Source organism: Enhydra lutris, unplaced genomic scaffold, assembly GCF_002288905.1.
Source record: "Enhydra lutris kenyoni isolate GAN:26980312 unplaced genomic scaffold, ASM228890v2 scaffoldscaffold39, whole genome shotgun sequence".
NCBI lineage: Eukaryota > Metazoa > Chordata > Mammalia > Carnivora > Mustelidae > Enhydra > Enhydra lutris.
The window spans coordinates 2,912,135-2,935,996 of NW_019154123.1; the positions used below are offsets into that span (position 1 = coordinate 2,912,135).

Consider the following 23,862-nt stretch of genomic DNA (forward strand, 5'->3'; position numbering starts at 1 on the left):
TATCACTCGGGTTTGCTAAGGCTAGTATTTTAAAGTCTGACAGATACTTTCCTTGGTCGATAATTCAACTATGGCTCCCCGGTGTAGAGTAGGGCTTAATAACACATCTTTCATTATGATAGTTCTTTAGGGTCATAAGGGTTGTCTATTTCTCTCGAAAGCAACCGAATGGCCATACTGTTTTCTGGACCAATAAGTCACTCAGTTTTCCATGGTTCAAAGTTAAGCTTTTATTTGGTTTTAAATTAAAAAAATAAATTTCATTATTAAATAGTGAGATGGATCTAACTTATGTTCAGAGAGTAGCTTACTCAAGGAATATACCACTGGGGGTACAAGGAAGGGGTGGGTCACCTAAACTAAAATGATTCGTTATGTTGTCATGTTTGTTAAAAGTTCAACAGTGGCATAAGTCAAAAGAAATGGATATACAAAGTTTTAAATGTTTACAATGGATGGGAGAAGTAAACCACTTATCTATCGCAACTGCCAACAAATTTCTTTCTCGGCGCTGGTCGGCTCGGACGCTATACCACAGTGCTAATGTCGTCAGGCTCATCTGCTTTCTTCTGCCTGCTCGGCAGGGATTTCAAGTATTCCAGGTGTCTCCGGGCATCCTCCTGATTTTGCCTCACGTAATATACCACATAGGAGATCACCATGGTGAACCAGCCAAACATGGTGACCAGCATGGCATAGTCAGTAGTCTTTTTAGGGAGGTTACAGAGGTCAGCGTCATTGGCAGCATTGAGGAATGGTCTCCCGGCGTGCTCGTCCAACACAGAAGTCTTACAGATCACGTTGTGGGCTGTTTCGTGGTTGGATGCCATGCTCCTCAGAACTTGCTGTAGAGTACAGTCGCAGTGCCAAGGATTGTTGGCAATTCTGGCCCTGGCCTTCAGGTTATTGAAGGCATTTTTGTGCACACTTTGAATCCGGTTGTCAGACAAGTCCAGAGTCTGCAAAGTTTCAGCCACGCCTTTGAAGGCATGCTCATCGATAAACTCAATGCCGTTTTTGGACAAGTTGAGAACTCTCAGTTGATGAAGGTCCTTAAAAATCTCGTTGGGGATAGAGGTGATCTGATTGGAGTCCAGATACAATAAGACTGTTTCAGGAGGAAGATCTCTAGGTATTTCCTTGAGATTTGCATTGCTACAGGTGACATTTAAACCCCCAGAGGAAGAACAGAGACAGCCCTTGGGACACATACTGGCAGAATGAAAGCACAGTATCATAAGAACAAAACTTTGTAGGAGGAGACACATGGAGAGGGAACGGGTTAACCACAGGTCTACCAGATTCATGCTGAAATGTCAGCATAATCACAAGCCCATTCCTCATTCACTCCAACAAGCAAGCGTGGCAACGGTTCCAGCCCTGTCCACACTGTTGATTTCCTCCTTGCTTGGTTCAAAAGGTTGTAACTAACACACGTGTCTCTTCATTATTCCTGTCCTTGCTTGGGTACCTAAAGGAAAGGGAAGCAGATGTAATTAGCTTTTTTGCAGAGGGAGGTACACTGCAATTAAAAGTGCTCTCAGGCGTCTGGTGTTCTATGTGGGCAGGAGAGTTGGTTATGTAGTTAATTTTCATCGATAGCACTGGGAGTTATCTGCATAATGGGAGTCTCTTGCTCAAATCCCAGGTGTTGGGCAAAAGGACTGTCAATAAATGACATTTCCGAATCCTGTTGCCTTGGTTATAGTTCTGCAGAATTACAGCAAACAGTCCAGATTTCTCTTGCCTCTACTTGTCCTCTCAACGTCCTGAACCCCTTCTAAATTAGACATCAATAAAATTTAATTAGACCTTCCCCCCTTTCTATAGTAACAGATGCATTAATGCAATTTAGACCTGCTCTTCAGCAGCAATGAGAAATAACACCGATATTTCATGGTTAATGACCATAGATAGCAATAATTGTCATGGTTTTTGAATGGATGTCCAGTTGGAATATTTTCTCTAAAGAAACATCTTACTTGAATTAAGAAAGGAATAAATGCATTCCAACTTTCACAACAGAATGTCCCTAGGGGCTGATAGACCAGGTTCTCCGAAAGGGCTTTCTCCCTATTTTTCTCTGTTTTCTAAATGAACTATCCTCTCCCCAGTAGATCTTCAAATATGACACACACCTCCAAGGCTTATTTTTATCCATTTATTTATTTGTTTTTAAGATTTTATTTATTTATTTGAGAGAGAGAGATGGAGAGCAAGTGGAGAAAGGGGCAGAGGGCGAGGGGGAGGGAAAGGGAGGGACTCCCAAGCAGATGCTGCGCTGAGCACAGAGCTGGACATGGGGCTTAATCTCACAACCCTGAGACCATGACCTGAGATGAAAGGAAGAGTCTGACGCTTGACTGACTGAGCCACCCAGGTGCCCCTTCAAGACTTTTTAAAATAAAATATGAGATAAGAATTTAAATATATTAGCCTCTAAAACTTTCCCAATAGCTTATTTTTTTCTTTCTAATCATAAATATATGATTGTCGAAATATATATATTATTCATAAATATATATGTATATATATACAAACATACAATATTGTTGGCAAGGCTTCTAAAATGACAAAAATTAAGTGATATAAGTAAGGATACAAGCTTATTCAAAAACAGAGATGAGAATATAAGTGAACACTCAAACCTACTTTTTCATGTGAGAAGACAGGCATCTTTGACACCAGTTCACAGAGGAAGTGAGCAGATTTTGGAGAGATTATGAGATTCGCCCAAGGTCATATAGCTTGTAGGTGGTAGAGACAGGACTCAGGCCAAAGGCTTTGTTCTGACTTATTAATCTCCTAACACTCTCCACTACCCCCACAACTTTCTCCCGATCTCGTCCATTCTAAGGGTCCTCCTAGGACTCAGGATCCATGGAGCATTGCTTGTTGTGATTTCTGATGCTGTTATGTTGCAGCTCAATCCCAAACTGAGTAACCTATGGAGTTGGAGGGAGCTCCATGTATGAATTCAGAGGGTCCTCTTTCAGGATGTGAGAAATAAGGAGAATGTTCCTTCCTCTCATTGCTGTAAGTAACAAATGACTCTCTGCAAACTTATCTTCTCTAAAGATCCCAGATGGATAAATACAGAGGGAAATGATTCCAAATGTTACCAAACTCACAGAAGAGAAGATTAATGTGAGCTGAAAACATAATGAACGGGGCTGTTAATCATGGAAAAAATGAGATTAGCACCAGCAGAATGGAGTGGATGTGCTTTTGGAATCCTGAATCCCTTAAATGCCAGAGAACGCTAAAGAAGGACCCCTAGGCTTATGAAGCCATCCATCAATGGCTCATTTCATTTGCAGTGAGTTTCCCTCCCTTCCATGTTTTCCTTCAACAGTGCATTGCATGATATTTGGGCACTCTAGTGATTTTCTAGATAGGAGAGAGAAAAAATAAACAGGTGTGGAGGGGAGGGCACTCAGAGAAGAAAGAGGGTGGGCAGAAGGATAAAGCAAAGGATGCCAGGATGAGAACATAGAAGGACACAGGAGATGGGAGACATGAACTTGAACAGAGAAAATAAAAAGAGTCTATGTAATCAACCAACTCTCGTCAACAGCACAGATCCTGTTGAAAAGTGAAAGGCCTTCTCTGGGAGATACTCCACATCTCTCCAGAGACAGATTTAGAGTCTATCTGAAGAAAAATGTCCACCAATTGGGACTAGAAGTTCTAGGAGGGCAGGATCTTATTTCTACCTCATGAAGAAACAACAGCAAACGATTAAAAAGTGAAAACTACACTGGTTTGTGTCCCAGCTGAAATCTTTGTTAGCAATGTGTTCCTGGGCAAGTTATTTAACCTTGCCAAACCTCATTTTCCTTATCTTTGTATAGAAATTATAAAATAACCCAATTACAGAGTTGATTTGAGAATCATATGAGATAATCTACATAAAGCGTTTAGCCCAATGCCTCAAAAAGCAGTGGGAGTTCAAAATTGTTGGCTATAGTTACTATTATTATTCCAGATATATTCTCAAATACTACCTTAGTTCTTGGCATGCAGTAAGGGCTAAATAAATGTCTATAGGATGAATGGTCCAATAGAATATTGAAGGATCCAGCTATGCTTTTACTTCCTTATGGTGACTATTTTTATTTTTAATATATACATTGGTTCATCCAATGTCTATTGATTTTATATGTTGACATGGCAGTCTTTGGAAAAAATCATTATGCAGGCTCTTAGTTGATGGAAGAAAGAATGGAGCTTCTTTTCAGTAGGTTCCTTGACACTTAATCTTGATTTCTCCAGAATGACCAGTCCAATGGTCATGGTAACAGCTGAGAAATGATTAGGACACACCGTGAGTTCTCAACATCAGAGTGTAATACCTCTTCATGCCCAAATGATCTATCTAGACAATGAGTAGAATGCCTATGAGGAACAAAAATACAGAGTGTCTCTTGTATTCAGAGAGGTTGGACTCAAACTAAGTATCCTTTTTCTTTCTATGATGTTTGATAAAAGAGAAATAAAAGCTCTGGGATTGGCTAGATGACTGGGCTGCTATGACTCAGCCCCTAGAGCCTCCACCCTCAGCCAAGACGAAGTGAGAAGAGAGATAAGAAATAGAGAACTGAGCCCTTCAATTTCCAGGAGGCACACAGAGGCCCAAAGTTATTGAGTCAAGGTCACCTTCAACAAGAAGGATGGAAGAACTGCCTTTCCACTCTCTTATGCTAAATTATTATTTTCCAAAGGGATTTAGCAGCTTGACATTGTCTTATATTGTTCCTAGGTCAAGAGGGTTTCTTGGAAAGGGAAGACATGGGGAGATGTGCCTCATAGTAAAAATGTGGGTATTCATGGGTTATCACCCAGCATAGCACAGGTCTAAAGAGCAGCGAACTCTGAAACAAACATTCTAAATCTCAAACATCCTCCTGCTCTGTTTCAGTCAGGTCTATCCACAAACGCAAAATAGCAAACAAACTATACTGCTGGGAAAAGAGAGGGCCTCCTTACTAACTTCAGAATGAAGATACAGAGAACAAAGAAGGGCAGGGGTCACACTGGTGATGGCAAGAACAGAAGCAGCATTACTTCCTGTCCTCCTGATAAGGAACAAGACCAGCGAAAGGGGCAGAGCAAATTGAACAGCATCTTGTCTACCTCTTGACTCCTCCTCTCCACTTCTCAACTCATTATACTACCCTATCCTCATTCCCTCATTCCCTTTCAGTATGTCTGGGGCAGGACACTAGGACACTATGGTATTTTTGGATGTGGTGTTTAGGTATGAGCTGTGCTCCCAAAGGGGGCCATTTTATCCCCAGACCCATGCCTTGCTCACATTTCCCTGTCACACAGGTTTCCGAGCCACAGCAATTAATGCCTAGATTGGGTGGCAACCATCAAGTACTGTTTCCAGAAGGAAAAAAAAGTGCATTTAGCAGACAGCCCGAGAAGACAGATCTTTCAGTGGTTGATTAACAACTCTATCTTGCTTCCTGTTCTTTTCTTCCCATCATTAGGGGACACTCAGGGACACTCAGGGCTTCTAACCCAAAGCTTTCATTAACTCTTCTGAGATAAGTGAGTGTACCAATTCAGGAAGAAATACCAGGCACACCGATTTCTCCCAATTACATTCCATGCAACTCTCCTACCCACAGGATTTGATTAAAAAGCAGAACAGAGCAACACAGGGAAGCCTTTCGATTTGGGAGGGAAAATTCAAATCAATGGGAAAAAAAAACAAACCTCATAAATTTAAGTACTTGAGATTAAAACTTACATGGCAAAAAGTAAGACCATACACAAAAAGAAAGGACAGGTGATAAAATAAAGGGTTAATTTCTTTAGTATAAAAGAAGTTCGTACAAAGGGATGAGAACTTGATCCAACAGAAAAATGGGCAGAAAAGCAATATACACAAATGACCAATAAATCACATGAATAGATCTTTGATCTCACTGACAGTAAAATAAATTCAAGTTAAAGTACCTAACATCTTGGTTAAAACGAGGAAGCATAGCCACTGTCAGTGAAGGTGTAAAGAACACTCTCAAAATTTGACAAGGGGACACTTGGGGCTCTCTTCTTGTATGAGCAACTGCGGAATAGCTATTCAAATTTTAAAAGACAAGAACAACTTAGACTGAATTGTACCGACGTAAAGGTCTCCAAAGATGACCTCAAAAAACAGCTTGGAGAAAGGGTTTCCTATAGCATCATCTTATTTGTGCAAAATTTTTAAAAAGAGAAAGTAAATGTGCAGCTATAGGTATAGAATTTATAAGTTTCCATATGCATAGATCATTTCTGAAAGGATCCATATGGAAGGAAATGCATAAGAAACTATTAATTGTGCCTGAGGAGTGGAACTCAGGGTCAACAGGGGGAGAAAAGGAGTTTGTTTTTGTTTTTGCTTTTTAGTACCCTTCTGATGGATTTAACTTTCTGTGGTATAAAGGTGTTTTGTTTGTTTTGGTTTACATAAAAATGAGAAGAAGTTAATACAAAAGGACCAGGGATAAACTGAAAAAAAAAAAAACAATCTGAACATGATGTCTCAGAAGGCAATATTTGAGCATGTGAAACAGTTGGACAACAGTGGCTAAGAAGGTTGGGCAAATAACACGACAAAAAATTTTAAAAAGCTGAACATGTTTCGACATGAGAGACTGAAGATACAAAGGGACAATGGTGAGACTGTACGTAAAAATAGAACTTGAGGGGCACCTGGGTGGCTCAGTGGGTTAAAGCCTCTGCCTTCTGCTCTGGTCATGGTCCTGGGGTCCTAGGATCCAGCCCTGCATCGGGTTCTCTGCTCAGCGGGGAGCCTGCTTCCCCACCCCCCCACTCCCAACCCTCCACCCCGCCCCCCACTCTGCCTGCCTCTCTGCCTACTTGTGATCTCTGTCAAATAAATAAATAAAATCTTAAAAAAAAAAAATAGAACTTGAACCCCCAACCTGCTGCAACCAGCCCAGGAATACAGACTACAACATCAATAGCAATTTTCCCAGTTCAGCCAGATCAGTACCTGCCAGCTTCCCTCATTTTCATTCCTACTTCCTATTTAGGACTAACCAGGAAAAGCCAAATCTGCTCCCCTCGCCAATCGCATGGGATGCTCTAGTTCTAGCTAGACTGCCTCCAACTTCCCTATGCCAGGAGCCCCCAACCAGGGCACTTCTGAAGCCTTCCAGAATTTTTCCCACTATCAAGCTTTTCCACTCCCCTCCTGCCTGTGAGTCTCTGCCAAATGCGGGGGATGGCGGCTGGCTTTGTTGCTATAGAAAGCTTGGGAAAAATGGCCTCTGCTCGTTCTCATTTGGGTAGTTTTCATTTACTTCCATAAAGACAACAGTTTGAGTATGTGATATTTTCAATGTAGTATTTCCAAAATTAGCTTTATAACCCATTGTAGAATATATAAGGATTTCTTTATATGCTCAGGTTTTCTATAGACTACGTATGGGCTGCATAAGACATCAATGTGTAATTCCTGACCGAAAACTTAAGGACCACTGGGATCTGAGTGATTGAGGTGAATGAACTGTATAGATATTTTCTCTATTGCTACTCTTTGAGATCTTGTTCACAGAGACAACACCTTCATTCATGTCTTTTGCACTGAGTCCTGCTAGGAGCTTCAGTTCTACCCTTTCATTTACAACAACAAGATTCAGCCCATGCTTCGAAATGGGTATCCTAAAAGTAAAATTTTCTCCCTTTATCCCCACCCAACTACCTTCTTCCTCTGCCATACACCACCAGTTCTTCCCTCCTGATTTTTTGAGAACAGTTTTCTTTTTCATCCTCCTTGTCCCCCTTCTTTTGAGCTTTGGGTCCCCACTTCCCTGTTTAAACCTCCATCTTTTTGCTCCAAAAGGAAGCAAAAATGTCCTTCCTGGACTGCCCGCATGCAGCTTCTGTTCTTCTTTTAACGTTGGGTTAAAATAACCCTCTGACCATGTATTTCCAGTGGTTGTAAAGCTTTTATGACCCCCTATTGTTTATAACAATCCTCCTATTCCAATCCTATGTCCCACTACGCTTCCTCACCCAGACACAGAAACCTAGCTCAATAAACAGAGATCAGCAATTCCAAAAGTGATGATGAACAGCACTTTGTTGCACAAATATGAGATTAATCAGAAGTCATCCCAAGCAAAGGCCTCTCTAGCCTGGAATCACTTTCCAGCCGAGGAAGATCTGGCGCGGGAGTCCTTTATGTGGCTGCTTTATAAGAGCAGTTATCATCACTTGTTAAGGATATGAACTGATAAGGCTGATGGATACAGGAGGAACTAAGGATCCTTATATTTAGAAGGAATTTAATCTGCTTGCAGACCCATAATGTTTAAAATCAGGAGCTCCTGAAATCTTGAAACTCTTGCTTTTGTAATTAAAGCTATCCGTTTATCTTCGCTACCAGAACACGGGTTTTCAGAGGGTAGGACCAATGTCTTACTCATTTTTATATTCTCTTATTGCCCATGGTAAGAATTTAATAAATTCTTATCAAATCATTAGGATCCATTCTCATTTCATCATTAAAATAGCTATTGTTTACTTGGCATTTATTCCATGCCAAGTATTTATTAAGTGATGAACTCATCTAACATGAATAATGGATGATAAAATTAAAGTTCTGACTAGGTCCTGGGTTAAATGGACATAGAATTCCAAAGTGAGGGGTCAGGTTGCCATGTTGCTGACAATATTCTTTGAGTCTCACACATACGTCCTTGCCCACTTTGAGGGTAAAAGGCATCAAGAGGTACCTATCCTGTCATCTCCCCAAGGAGAGGAGAGAGTTATTACAGGATTCCTGGAGCTTATGTGGAGGTGCAGAATGTCCTAGAACAAGAACAAGGTTGACCCATTGTTTGGCGGTAGAGTTGGGTAATGTTTTGATGTTGGGGTGAGATTGCACTCCCAGAATTTGTCAGAAAAAGGATAGAAAACTATTTCCTATGGGTTAGATTGGCCACCTGAGGGAAGGAGATTCCCAGGAAAAGTATTTCAAGTCCTTTCCATGGTCCCATAGGATTCCTTGGTGAGGCAGAGGGTCCTGAGCAACAAGCAACTGAAGGGCAGATGCTTAGATTTAGGGGAAGTGACTATCTGGAATATATCCACCACGGGGACCAGGAGAGTCATATGAGTAGGTAGGGGGCTTGAAGGAGCCCTGGGAAAGAAGCACCAGGTGCATCTCATTCCACCTTCTAGTGAGCCTCCGAGCAGAGCAGCTGAGACCCAGACTCTGAAGGCCTGGGAGAGGGGTGGGGTGGACGGGCAGAGAGGAGAAATCAAGCTACCCACCATACCTTCTTTTTTTTTTTTTTTTTTTAAAAATTTTTTTTTTTTTTTTAATTTGTCAGAGAGAGAGGGAGAGAGAGCAAGCACAGGCAGATAGAATGGTAGGCAGAGACAGAGGGAGAAGCAGGCTCCCCGCCAAGCAAGGAGCCTGATGTGGGACTCGATCCCAGGATGCTGGGATCATGACCTGAGCCGAAGGCAGCTGCTTAACCAACTGAGCCACCCAGGCGTCCCCCCACCATACCTTCTTTCCCTTTCCTTTATGGCTGAAACAAGGAGAGGGGAGAATTGCTAAATATTAGATGAAATTCAGAGTTCTGGCTAATCTCTTGAATGAGACATTTCCATTACCATATTTAATTTTTACTTCAGTTTAAGTTAATGAGTTTGTGACTTAAAGTAATGGCAAGACAATCTATTACCTGAGACTGGCACAAAATCATGGGGGCTGACTGATGCTTTCATTCAGGGACTAGAGGAAGATGATCATCTGCACAGAACTGAGATGAAAGGAATGGCGGAAGCAGAAAATGAGTTGCATTTTATTCTGGATATACACATATCACCTTGTACAATCCTCAGTTCCATCATTAAAGGTAACAATTATGACCCTTGCACAGATGGGCAAATTGAAGCATAAAGAGGTGATGTCACTTGTCCTCTAGACATAGACACTGAGTTAAAGAGGCACAATCTGAACTCAAGTCCTCTGCCTTCCAGAGCTCATGTGGTCAGACATGACACCACACACCTCTTTAGAGAGGAACTACCATAATTTTTTTCCTCCTCCTCAACTGATTCAACTAAGATGAGGAGTAAGGACCATAATGTGTTTTACACTGGAGAAATATTGCTAGGCAGGAAGACTGGCAGGATGGGAGGAGGGAGAACAGCTGGCATATGCTTCTGAAGGGGTTCAGAACAGGTCTCTCCAGGGAGCACTACTCTGGCGTGATGCTTATCTTGAACTGAAGACAATCAAATCCTAAAAGACCCAAGAAAAGCTTTATACCACCCTCTTAACTGCCTCTAAGAACTCACATAGAGGGCCTGGTTTAGGAAGACAGCTAGCACCAGAGAGAACTACAAAGAGTATGGATGACATGTGGTGAGATAGGTGGAAATTGGCAGGGCCTGTTTGTTCAACTTCCTTTCTGTGTCCCATTGTGTCTTCATGGCCCCACAAACATATGTTTGCTAAACATTTGCTCTTCCCATCTTTCTGGGAATGGTCTTCCTTCCCTTTGAAACCCTAGACCCCTACCCCCTTCATTTTAGCTCAGAATGGCATGCACACCTCAACTGCCTGACTGTCAGGGAGCGTCTCATACTCCCTGTATGTAATTAAAATTTTTTTCCCTATTAACTTATCTTACACCAATTAATTTTTTTATTTTATTTTTTTTAAAGATTTTATTTATTTATTTGACACGCAGAGATCACAGGTAGGCAGAGAGGCAGGCAGATAGAGAGAGAGGGGGAAGCAGGCTCCCTGCTGAGCAGAGAGCCTGATGCGGGGCTCGATCCCAGGACCCTGAGATCATGACCAGAGCCGAAGGCAGAGGCTTTAACCCACTGAGCCACCCAAGCACCCATCTTACACATCAGTTTAATTAATGGACCAGCCAAATGAACCCACAAATGTAGAGAAAAAATTTCCTCCCCTATATTTCTAAACCAAAAGTTCTAAAATTACATTTGCCTTACATTTGTGAACTACCATTACATTAGATGCTTGTGGGACAAGTCCATGGATATGCTCTTATGTAATTATCTCTATCCAGTCCTTTTAGATATACATGATAAGCATCACTGGTTCTATTTTAGTACAGTTGAGGAACTCACTGAATGGAGACTATTTAAAGTCACACAGCTGGTTAGCACAGAATAGATCCCATTCAACGTTCTTTGGTTTATGTATCTTTTCTACTGGCCACTTTTTGATATGGAGAGTCTGTACACACAAGTACCTTGTTTTAAATGCCAAACCAGTCCTCTGTTGATTGCTTCCTACAAACTTGGGGAAAGTTAATAACAAGAAGAGAAACTCCTTTTCCTTTAAGAATCTTTTAAAGGCTATTCATACAAAACTTTTTTTTATCAAAATGACATGATATCCATCTGTCCCAGATTTCAGTCAGTTCAGGTACTGCTTTTCCTCTTTTCAACCTATTTTACAAAATAATTCTTTAAGCAAACCCTCAATTTATTAAGGAAAAAAAAAAAAAAAAAAACAACTCTTATGAACACATTGCCTCCTTTCTACATGACCTAATGCCCATAGGTCTCTCGGTGGACTGACATATTCTTCCCACCAGTAAACCCAATGGAAAAACAGAGAAAAGCAAAGAAATACACAAATAAAAACCACTTCCTTTTTGTTTGTTTTTGTTTTGGACCTAGTATGTATCTCCCTGTGGGACTAAACACAGAATAAAGATAAGACTGTCTTTGCGAACATCTGTATTTATTATTCAATATGCTCCAAGTTTGTAGGGAGATTGAGTGGGAACCTATCCATCTCAGTTTCTTTCTGCTTCTCTATTATTACTTCTCAGCAAGTGCCTATGACATTTAACTGTGAGAGCTTTGAAAGCTCTTGACACATAATCTACATAAATGTAGGCTCCCTAAAACTCACCAGGGTCCTGAAGCAACCTGAAAGTTGCTTTTAGAAAACACTAACTTATGTCGAATTCAGTTGGATTTCTCAGTAGGATGAGTGACTGTTACACCCTTTAAAAAAACAAACAGGGGGCACCTGGGTGGCTCAGTGGTTAAGCCTCTGCCTTTGGCTCAGGTCATGGTCTCAGGGTCCTGGGATCGAGTCCCACATCGGGCTCTCTGCTCTGCACGAAGCCTGCTTCCTCCTCTCTCTCTCTCTCTCTCTCTGCTTGCCTCTCTGCCCACTTGTGATCTCTCTCTGTTAAATAAATAAAATCTAAAAATAAATAAATAAATAAAAATAAAAAAACAAACAAACAAAAAAACCTTGTTTTGATTAACCTCATCCATTGACTTGGTGGGAAAAGTACAGGATTGAGATCCAAACCAAAGTCTAGAAACTGGATTCAAACCCCAGCTTCTGAGGAATGAATTCCAGGAATTTAGCAAATCACTCACACTTCTAAGCCTTTGTTGTCCTAGAACTACAATCAATAATATCCACTTCATTGGTCTCACAGTAATGAGGCCACAATAGATAAATATATGTGAAAGGTGCTTCAGAAACCATCAAGGAACACTTAAAGATTATGTTCTATTGTGGGTTTCAGTATTTGGCTGTTTTCCTCAAATATCAGATCATTCCTTTTCCAGAGATGTACATGTCTTTTTCTTAAACATAACCAACTAGGATATGATTCTCACATAACCTGTAATAGTATGCATGCCAACGTATATTTAGCCTGAACCTAATCAAGAGGAAAGGAACTGATCAGTTCAGAACTTGAGACACTTCGGAGGTGACTGATGAGGATGCTTCTAAGGGTCACTGAAAGGAAACAAAACAAAACAACAACGACAACATCACACACACACACACACACACACACACACACACACCCAAAACAGTGTGCAGAACCATTACTGATTAAAGAACAAAGACATGTGACAACTGAAAGAATGCAAAAGACTGACTTCTGGATGTAAAAAAAAAGGTTAGAAAAGAGCATTTTGGAACAATTAGGGAAAATTTTCGAACACAAACTCAAAATAGATGTTACTGTATCAAATATAAATTTTGGGGGTTTTTCATGATTTGACTCGGAAGGAGAGAATGCTTAAGAGGTACATACTGAAGTATTTGGGGGTAAAATGTCATGACAATTGGAACTTTCAAAATACCCAGGAAAAACAAAACTATATTTTTATGTGGAAAGAGGGACACAAAAGTGGCAAAAGACGAACACTCGGCAAATGGAAAGCGATGAATATAAACGTATTCATTGTACCAATTTTTCAACTTGTTGGAAAGTTTCAAGTTTCTTAAAAGAAAATTTGAATGGGAGATTCTATGCTTAAAAAATAAACAACAATAACAGAACTTCAAGAGAAAAATCCCTTCCTGATAAAGCAAGAGAGTTTTAGAAATACTCATTGGAGTATGACTTATCTCCTTATAGTGACACAGAATAGAAACCCAAGGTGAAATGAGAAACAATTTTTTGAAATTGTATTTCATCTATGCCAGGACTATGAAAGGACTAGCACACCAACTGAAACACAGTGTAGCGTGGGCCTGGTTTTAAACGGGGAGCATGGAGATCATGGCTTAGCCTCTTATAAATTATATAACCTCTCTACCCTACAGTCTTCTCAATCGAGCATGGGGGGGTAATAGTTTCTCTCTCAAAGGGATTTAATGAGGGTGAATTGAGGCAGCAGCTATAAAACACTTAGAAAAATTTCTGTTACATGATAAAATCTCCATGTGAGTTTACTACCACTGTCACTTCAACCACTGCTATTATTGTTACTGTCCTCGCCATCATAACCTTACAGCTTGTCTTCTCTCTGATAGGAGAGTGTAGGGCCAGAATGTGACCCTATCCTTAATGCAATAAAGGGAATAACTCCGATGGTGGTTAACATTTTGTGGACACCTACTATGTGTAAAGCACTGGACCAAACACTTTATTTTGAGGATGGAGAGAAATTTCAACCCAGGACGTATCATGCCCAGCATCTCCTTCGTATTTACTTTGGATGATTTAGATGATGAGATTTGGGGCTTTTGAGCTGATGATATTTAGATGAAATTTTGGATTTCAATTTGATGTCATAACAGGTTGGGAATTTGGGAGATATTGTGATATGAATGAATATATTTTGCATGGGGGAATGGATGTGAATCTTTGGGAGCAGAAGGCAGATTGTGGTAGGCTGAAAAATACTGCCCCCCCACCTCCCCCCAGAAGTATCTAGGTCCTAATCCCTGGAACCCATGGATGTTACCTTTTATGAAAAAAAAAAGACTTTGTAGATATGATTAAGTTAGGGATCTTGAAATGCAGGGATCATCCTGGATTATCTAGGTGAACCCTAAATGGAATCACAGATGTCTTTATCAGAAGGAGACAGAGGTGGAGTCGATATGGGAAAGAAGGCAATATAACATCAAGGCAGAGATAGGAAGGATGTGGCTACAAGTAATGTGGGCAGCCCTCAGAAGCTGGAAACAGCAAGAAAACAGATGCTCCCTCAGAGCCTCTGGAGGAAATGGGCCCAGCTGACAAAGTGATTTGGGTCCATCAAAATGGCTTCAGACTTCTGGCTTCCAGAACTATAGAACAGATATGCATTGCTTCAAACTACAAAGTTTGTGGTAATTTGTTACAGCAGCCACAGGAAATTAACTCTGTAGTAAGTGGAGACTAGAACACAGAGTCAGTTGTGGCTGACTCTCTATTGCACTGGATTAATGATTTTTGCTTCAACTAAAGACCTGGCTTAGCTCTGAGTTTCCTGGGCGTCAAAGGAAGAAGACAAAAATGTCAAATTACAGAATTATTACTAATTAATATAATGAAAGATGATTAGTAAGCAGAGAAAAACGTTTTCAAATTTCAGAATTTTTCAAAGATCTTGTGAAAGGGCTACCACGTGATATGGTGGGCAAGATCTTTAACATTTCACTGTTATATTCTGTTTTGACTTTGGGCATCATGTAAGTCATTGCTCTGTGAAAGACTTCTTAAGCTATAGAAGGCTAACTTATCATATAGGAATGATGTTTACTAGAGATACATGATAAAATTGGGATGATTAGCATCTCCTTTGTAGTGTTGGAGTCCGCAAGGTTTATCATGCAAGCAAAGTCACCTCTGGCAGTGAAAAGCAGGGCTGGTAACAACCATGCTCGGACAACATGTTCAAACAGGAATTGTCCCAGACAGAATGAGACATGCGGTAGATTATCTTGCTTACAGGCAACATCCTTAAAAGTTAGGAGAGAACCTAGTCAAATCTGTCTTTTTAAAAGAATATGTCAATCCTTGACTGAGACTAAAACAGACTTTTTTTTCAAACTTCAGATTCTTCCTAGACAGCCACATAAATTGTCTTCTGTGAACTATTAACTTATTACATTTACAAGTAATATTATAAAATAGATATAATGTTTTATAAGTGAAAAAGACTGCCTAGAATTCAAAGAGCTAGCAAATCAAATATTTTGTTCTTCTAGGTAATTTTTAATTGCCATTTTAGCACAGGTGACAATTTTGTTATTTTTATAAGATTCTAAATTGTCATGATCCTCATTATTTTAATACCAGCATCATGTGCCAGTGAATGGAGTTATATATTAAATCTAGCCAAACATTATTCTTTTGCTAGGTATTTTTATTTTCTCCCATTTTTGCTAATAATTTATCATAAAAAATGTGGAATTGAAATAAATGTTTCTAGCTCATAGATTTTCCCTTTTGGACCACTTCCTTTTTTTTTTTTTTTTAGATTATATTTATTTATTTGACAGAGAGAAACACGCAAGAGACGGAACACAAGCAAAAGCAAGGGGAGTGGGAGAGTGAGAAGCAGGCTTCCCACTGAGCAGGGAGCCGATGTGGGGCTCCATCCCAGGACCCTGGGATCATGACTTGAACTGAAGGCAGACGCTTAACGACTGAGCCACCCAGGTGCCCCTTGGATCATTTCCTTAAGATAAATTCCCAGAGGTGGAATTGCTAGAGTCAAGCTTCTCATCTGAATTCTGTTCATTGTCTACGTCACTGAAAGGGCCAATTGCATAAAACGATGGGCAAGTCTTTAAATGGCCAAGAGTTGGTTGCATCTGTCCATTTTGTGTTGAATATGTGTCCATAGCATCAAAACCAAAATATGTAGAGTTGTTCCACTGGGCAAGAAGAGCTTGAAGAGTCTGAGTCACCCTTTCCTGGTTTTAGTCATTTTGGATCTTAGTCACAGCGGCATCTGATAGAACCACTGGCTCAGTCCATTTGCTTCCTGGGGAGAACAGAGTAGACCAAAGAAGTAGACTACTATATTTGGTCCAAAATTTGTATTTTAAAGACCTTTTATTTACAGCCCCTATAACATTTTCTTGGCAATAGTCCACAATTTTTCCTAGGAGAAGTCACCAGGGGAAACAATGCCTTGCATGGCTTTTTGGTTTTGTTTTCCAATAAAAACATAACTGCAAAGATGTATGGATAAGATTGTTCCTTCATGGGGATGCCTGGGTGGCTCAGTCAGTTAAGTGGCTGCCTTCAGCTTAGGTCATGATCCCGGTGTCCTGGGATCGAGTCCCACATCGGGCTCCTTTCTCCGTGGGGAGCCCGCTTCTCCCTCTGTCTCTGCCTGCCACTCTGCCTGCCTGTACTCTCTCTAGCTGTCTGACAAATAAATAAATAAAATCTTAAAAAAAAAAAAAGATTGTTCCTTCATTGGGGCACTGTTTGCTATGACAGAAAACTTTTTTAAAAGAATAAATTTTCAAAAATAACTAGAAATACTTTTAAAATCCATCACAAAAAAATTGCTTAAAAATAGTACACTGATAACAAAGAAGCAATCTACATACCCTGATTTTAAAAAGAAGATGTCAAAGATATATTAGGTGAAAACTGTACATTTTCCTCTGTGTAAAACAAAATAGATTTACACTCATACATACACACAACAAACATGTATAATTAAAAAGTTATAGGAGAACAATAAAAAATGATAGTCTTATCCTCTAGGGATGGTTCTGGAGCTGAACAAATGGAAAAGACTATTTGCTTTTTATCTTACACTTTTTTGTACTATTGTCAGTTTTTTTGCCATGAGCGTGATCATAATAACTAGGTAATAAAGGGATTGGCCACTAAGCATTGACAGATAACCTCTTCTCTGTTAGGAGTTACAGGGACTTTAAAAGTATGTGTCTCTTCCAAACAGCGGAGTTACCATGGGCAGTCCTTTAAACTTTCCAAATCTCAGCATAATGTAAAGGAAACATTATAGGCCCGAAGTTAGGTAAAACCAGGTTTAACTCCCAGTTATGATACCAGCTGGGGGATTGTGGGCAAGAAAACTAACTGATCAGTTTCCTCAACTATAAATAAAAAGACCTACCTATTTCATGGGTTTCAGATAATGCCTGGTTCTGATAGTGTCCAACTCATAGCAGATGCTTGACCAATACTATTAACTCTGAATACAAAGGGATGAGAATCCAGTTCACCTTTCCCAAGGGTCCTGTGGAATACCAGGTATCCGAGAGTTCTAGCAAGTAAATATTCTATAGTCCCCTGAGTCTGAGAGATATCCTCTCTGAGAGTCACAATGGGCATCAGCCTGTGAAAGGTTCTGAGAAGTTACAGCAAAGTAACGTGTTAGCTCAGAATCTGCCAACATACTTGGTCCCCCTGCCAAAGGCCTCCCCACACTCCATTACTTTTATAGCATAAACACTCACAGAAGTTATTGGCTTGATTCAGATCTAATTAAACAACATTTAATTCTACTCAATTGCTATGACTAATACACTATCACTTTACCCGAATATTTGGAGGGGTATATAGTGACAAGTTTTGCAAATGAAAATTCCATTTGCACTTGATTCCTCTCAGGCTGTATAATATTACTACAGAGAAAGAGTCAATAACGACTAACGTCTATTATAGGCAGAGATGAAGAAATGAATAATCCGTAACTATCACTAGGATGGTTTTATTCAGTTAAAGAAGTGGCCCTTGATTAAAACTATTCATGCCTTTAAGTAAATGAAAATGAGTGGATTATTTTTATCTTTGAATTATATACTGTCCTATTTCCTTACCCTCAGGCACCAACTTCATTTTTGATAAGGTCATTTAATAACATGATCCTTAAAGACCTTACAGAGTGGTCAAAGAAAAGGCTTTGGAGTTAGACATGCCTAAGTTTGCCTAATTTGTCATTCAACCACTTACTAGTTATGAATTAGTGCTAGTAACTTACTACTTACCAGTTTTTAGGGCATGTTACTTAACACTGGACCTCAATTTTTTTCATCTATAAAATGAGCACGATAATACTTAATTTCATGTGCTATGGTAGATTGTTTAAAAAAATGGTCTTCATTATTCCCCATCCTGTCTTATTCATGTCCTTTTGCAAGGTAACCTTAAATTCCTCCCATCAAGAAGTGGAGTCTAGGGGTGCCCCAGTGGCTCAGTTGGTCAAGCTGCTGACCCTTGGTTTTGGCTCAGGTTATGATCTCAGGGTGTTGAAATCAAGGCTCATGTTGGGCTCTGTACTCAGCGTGGAGTCTGCTTGAGGTTCTCTCTCTCCCTTTCCCCTTCTCCCCACTCACACACATTCCTTCTCTCTCTCTCTAAATACAATAAGATAGGATAAGATAAAACCATAGAAGCTAAGATAAGATAAAAAAAAGAAGTGGAGTCTATTTCTCCACTCCTTGAACTAGGCTGGCCTTGGAATTTCCTCTGACCACAGATGAGGCAAAAGTGACCTTATGCCAGTCCCAAGCGTATGCCTCTCCAAGAGGCCACACATGCTCTTGCTTCTGCTCTTGGTACCCTCCATCACCTCAAGTCACCCTATGAACAATCCCTGCCTGGCCTGCTGGATGATAAAGGATAAAGGAGATAAAGGAGATAAAGGAGAGGAGGGGCAGTTGTCCTAGCCTGTCACTCTAGCCTACACCTGGCTATGCTTCCAGCCCATGAGAAAGTCCAGCCTAGATCATCAGAGTCAACTCTCTGATCTCTAGCTGATCACGGACTCATAAGTGAGCCCAGCCAAGACCAGAAAAACCATCCAGCTACCCATGAATTTGTGAGCAACACAAATGACACTGAGTTTGGGGGTGCTTGTTAGCTAAGAGTCAGCTGACTATTTTAACAATTAAGAAAGTTAATATATCTATGTGTCTTATTGTGACAACTGATTGCTATTTTTTACTGTATATATACTGATAACTAATAGAAGAGTATGTTTCTCAGTAAAAGTATCATAGGGACATTTTTCAAGAATGTTATAATTGCTCAAAGCTAAAGAACATCAGCAGTCATTTTATCAATGGAAACTAAATTATGTGATTATATTTGCTGACCCTGATAGTCAATCATATTCCAATTTGTTATGATAACCTGCAAGTAGCCCAGAAAAACTGATACACAGATGGAAGATATCCCTCCCATTCTTAAGTCAAAAGTGAATAATACGTTTTCATATGGTTGGCTCACATATTGCTAGTGCCAGGCCCCCTGACCAGCACAGACTCAGTGCTCGATCAGTATAGCCCTGTGGTTAGGAGCAAGGGCTCAGTCGGAATCCCAGTTCCTTTCATAACTTTGCCTTGCCTCTGTTTCCCCATCTACAAATGAGGATAACAGAAGTATTTACCGCTTCTATTTGCAGGAAGGAGGAAGTGATATTCTTTAGGTGAAGTACCTACATGGCACAATAAATGTTAGTTACTTCTCTTTGTGGAGGGATTTTTGTTTTAGCATAGTCCTGAACCGAGAGTCTGTGTGGCGGTTCTGGGCATATGTGAGTAGCCATCCTAGTATTTGCTGGATCTCTCAGGCTCTCAGAAGCTATCTATCTTGCAAACACCAAGGCAAACATCAAAGCAACAACTACAAAGAATGTGAAGTTTCTAGAGATGCAGTGAAGAATTGCAATGTCATATCTTAGCAATCGTGATGAAACAGAATTGAAATAAATAATGTTTTATTAATTCAGGAGCTGTAGTCTTCATGTAGACACTCTGAGGTTCTCACCTGTTGTTTGGTCTGCAAAAGTTTCCCATGGAATGGAACCCAATCTCCAAAACATAGTGCTGAAGGGCAGAACCCTGAGGCTCCACCTCCTCTAATTTCATTTTGGCCATTAACCCGTTAGGGAGCCTGCCCAGACCTGAGACCTCAAAGACACTCTCACCGGATAATCCAGGCCGATGACCTGAGTCTGACCCCGGACCCTGGTTTGAAATGAAAGATGAAGAGACAATTAATTGACACTCATATTATCCTTCCTTCTAGAACTTCAGGTTTTCCCTTCCAGAACTGCTATTTTATCAAAGAAAGTGGAACTGCTGCTCCTCCTATCTGTTAGCAGAAACTAAGTGGTGTATAAATCAGCCCAATCCTCACGTAATACCCCCGATTTCAGATTTAGATTCTTCATTCCGTGAAGTTCTCTAATGTTCAGTTTCAAATTTCATCTTCTCAGGGACCACCTGGGGATCGTGGAACATACAAATGGCCTCATTTATTTCATCCTGTGATATGTATTTTTCAAAAAACAAACAAACAAAAAACTTAAGTTCTCCCTAAAGAAGAAGACAGAATGGAAAAACAAACCAGTGTTTGTAGAACAATGAAGTCATACAAAGAACTTGCGGGGATACCGTTGATGGCAATTATTCTAACAGAAGGATCATCAGACAGGCTGCCTCCTATTTACCTAATTAGGCCAGTGGATGAAAGACTCAGCCCTTTTCAGATCAATGCATTGTATCTATTCTAGAAATGTTCTTGCCTCTTCCTGTTCTCCGCCTGAGCCCTTTATCTTTCCAGTTAAACATCGGCTTCTCTCAAATGTAAATAAATAAATAAATAAATAAATCTTCTTTTCATAGTTAAAAAAAAAAAAACCCACAAAACAAAACATCAAAAAAAAAAAAAAAGGAAATCAGAACTGAGATCTATGGTTTTCTCTTTTCCATACTGTGTGGTTCATTGAAATTCTACAGGGAAATGTGTAGCTCTGAGTTGGCTTGATTTTCCTTTGGGAATCACCCGGAAAAATTAACAGCCACCCAGGGACTGAGTTCTTGTCAACAACAAACCAAATAAAACTTTCCAAACTCATTTAATTGTCTGCAGGATGCAGGAAGGCTTCCCTTATCTCCTTGCTCAGACATCATATGCCAGTTTAAATAAAACTGAATTGGTATTTTCCATCCTAGTATTTACTCCATCTCAGTGAACCAACCAGCCAGGTTAAGAGAAGTTAAAAAAAAGAAAAAAAAAAGGTAAGAATCAGTCCAGGTGAAGCTAAGTCAAACAGAAAAGAGACAGCCATTCCCAGAAAAAGATAATATAAAATCCCATCCTGTCTCCTCTAACTTCTTGCACAATTAAAGAAAAAAAAAAAAAGGCCATCATGATATTGACATGTAGTCACAAATTTCATTTCCTGCAGCATGGTTTCAGGAATTGTGAGTAAATTGCAATCGTATTAACCAGTTCTTCCACATGTTCGGCTCAAAAAATGTTTGGTCAGGAGAGAATGTATTATTTTTACCCAACCTGTTGCTTTTTGCTTTGCACGGAGTCTCAGAATGTGATAACAGAAGAGGCAGTGAGGCTGGACTGGTCTCCCTGACTCCCTGATTTGGCAACACTTGGTCTGAGCGTGAGCACACAGCCCCTTCACCCCTGCCCCTGGCATTCTTTTTCTGCTTCTCTCTTTCCACTTCAGCAATTCCTCAAGTCACAGATGGAAGGGCTGGGTAGAGCAGAGCCAAACTCCGCTATGTGGTAGGCCTCTGGACCCTATGAGTGTCTCAGCTGTAAGCATCTCTGGGCCAGCGACAGAGGATGTGCTTGGGACATGTTTGCTCAATGAAGGGCCAGACGTTAGCTTCTCAAGGACCTAAAGCCCCTGACACAGGAGGTTGGGCTGGGGGAGACTGGCGTACCGGGGATGAGCCACCTTCCCCTTCCCAGTGCAGACTTTTCCACTTATCTGCATGGCAGTCCATGTGGAAATGGAGGAGGAGAGTAAGAGCCACTAATATGCAATCAGGTTCAGAATAAAAACAGAGCTTCTCACATTGGGGACACGGAAAAGACAGCAACAAGTTCATGAAACCTGACATCTAGCAGGATAAAGGAAGGTGACACCTATACTCCACACAAACCACACCAGAGATGACCCTGGTCACAGGAAGTCAGGTTCCGGGAGGGCTCACTATTGTTGACCAAGTAGGGACAGATCCTGGTGTAGGTCATTTTGTCCTTCTTCACAGATAATACTTTTTTTTTTTTTTTTTTTTTTTTTTTACAAATTGCAGGTTTGTGGCCATCCTGAGTCAAGAAAATCTGTCAGTGATATTTTTCCAATGGCATTTGCCATTTCGGGAACCCTCAATATTTCAAACTTTCTCGTTATCATTCTATTTGTTATGGTGAACTGTGATCAGTGATTACAGCTCTCTCAAAGCTCCAATGATGGTTAGCATTGTTTTTTTAGCAAAACAGTCTTTTTTAATTAAGGCATAGGCATTGTTTTGTAGACACAATGCTCCTGCACACTTATGAAACTACACTACGGTGTAGACGTAACTTTTCTACGCACTGGGATACCAAAAAAGTCCTCTGCCTCGCTTTATTGCCTTGGTCTGGTACTGACTCCGCAGCGTCACAGAGGTATGCCATTCTTGCCCTGTGAGAGTCAAAGCTAGAAGGAAGTCCTAGAAAAGTGTACTCCGGGCAGGGATTGTGCGGGAGAGACTGGAACAGTCATTATCCTCCACTGGTGCTGACAGACACTCCCCAACTAAGCTCAACTTCTCCCCATCCCCCACAGAGGCGCAGCAAGTACTATCTTTTCTCCCTGTTCTCCTCCGCAGGTGAGTGCTTTACTCCTTATCTGCTGACCAGAGAAGGACAGATGCCCAGGAGTCTGGAAAGGGCTGTGGACAGATTTTTGAAGCATCATCCCTTTTCTATTAACCTGTGATTGTAAAACTCCCATGTTATGTCTCCCCAAGTGCACTCATGGTACCTGAGCCTCTTTGTGAGATGACTGAGATGAAAGCTTCAAGGAGGTGTCTTTGTAGTGTCAACAAAAAGGAGGATCGGACAGAAATCTCTCCAGAGGCCACTTGTGGAGTGGATCCTTGTTCAGTGGCTTTGTTCAGTGGCCATCTGAGATAAAGTTGTGGGAGGAGAAGGAACCAAAGCTAACTCTTGAGTCTTCAAGCCCTGGATTCTCACCCACTTCCATCTGTCTCCTAGGTTCTGGGTCATTTTCACTGCTCATTATCATAAGCACCAGAGAGAAGGCAAAGGAAATGAAGGGAGATGAAATTCAAATGAATCGATCCCGCCACTTGGGAATAGCTTAGCTCGCAAGTATACAAGGGGGAGGAGGGTTTCAAATCCTCTGTGCTATTCTGGTCCCTGGTGCTGCCAGGCAATATCGAGTGGGCTGTATGGAAATGATTTGTGGGATGAAAGAAGAAAGGAGGGGGGGAAGCTGCCTCCAGCAGTAGCTTCTTCAAATAAGAGGGAAAGGAATTATATGCTCAGTGGCAGCCTGCCACCCAGAGTAGCCCAAATTTTATTAAACAAACTCATGTTTGGAAGCATCTTTTCCCCTCAGAACTGGAGGAAACGGGATGCTGAGACTGTATTTAGAGCAATTATAATGCTGAGGACGCATGATTGTCATAGCAGCAAAAAGAAAATGAGAAAGTATTCTTGAAAGATGATGCCAAGGACAGCAAAGGCAGAAGCAAGCAAGGGCTGTATGAAAACCTTAATGGATACTGAAAGGGAAGAAAACCACAGTAAGACCTTTAAACCCACTCTCCCC

General features: G+C 40.7%; 1 protein-coding gene across 2 annotated transcripts in view; it reads right to left on the bottom strand.

Moving 5' to 3' along the window:
* Window positions 1-204: 204 nt before the first annotated feature.
* Window positions 205-23,862, bottom strand: part of LOC111155168 (leucine rich repeat containing 3B) — an 88,915-nt gene continuing 65,257 nt past the window's right edge. For both annotated transcript variants that reach the window (XM_022515248.1, XM_022515249.1), the window contains exon 2: window positions 205-1,471. In XM_022515248.1, coding sequence (XP_022370956.1) covers window positions 528-1,307 — 780 coding nt within the window. In that variant the 5' untranslated portion in view covers window positions 1,308-1,471 and the 3' untranslated portion in view covers window positions 205-527. The remainder of the gene's footprint in view (window positions 1,472-23,862) is intronic.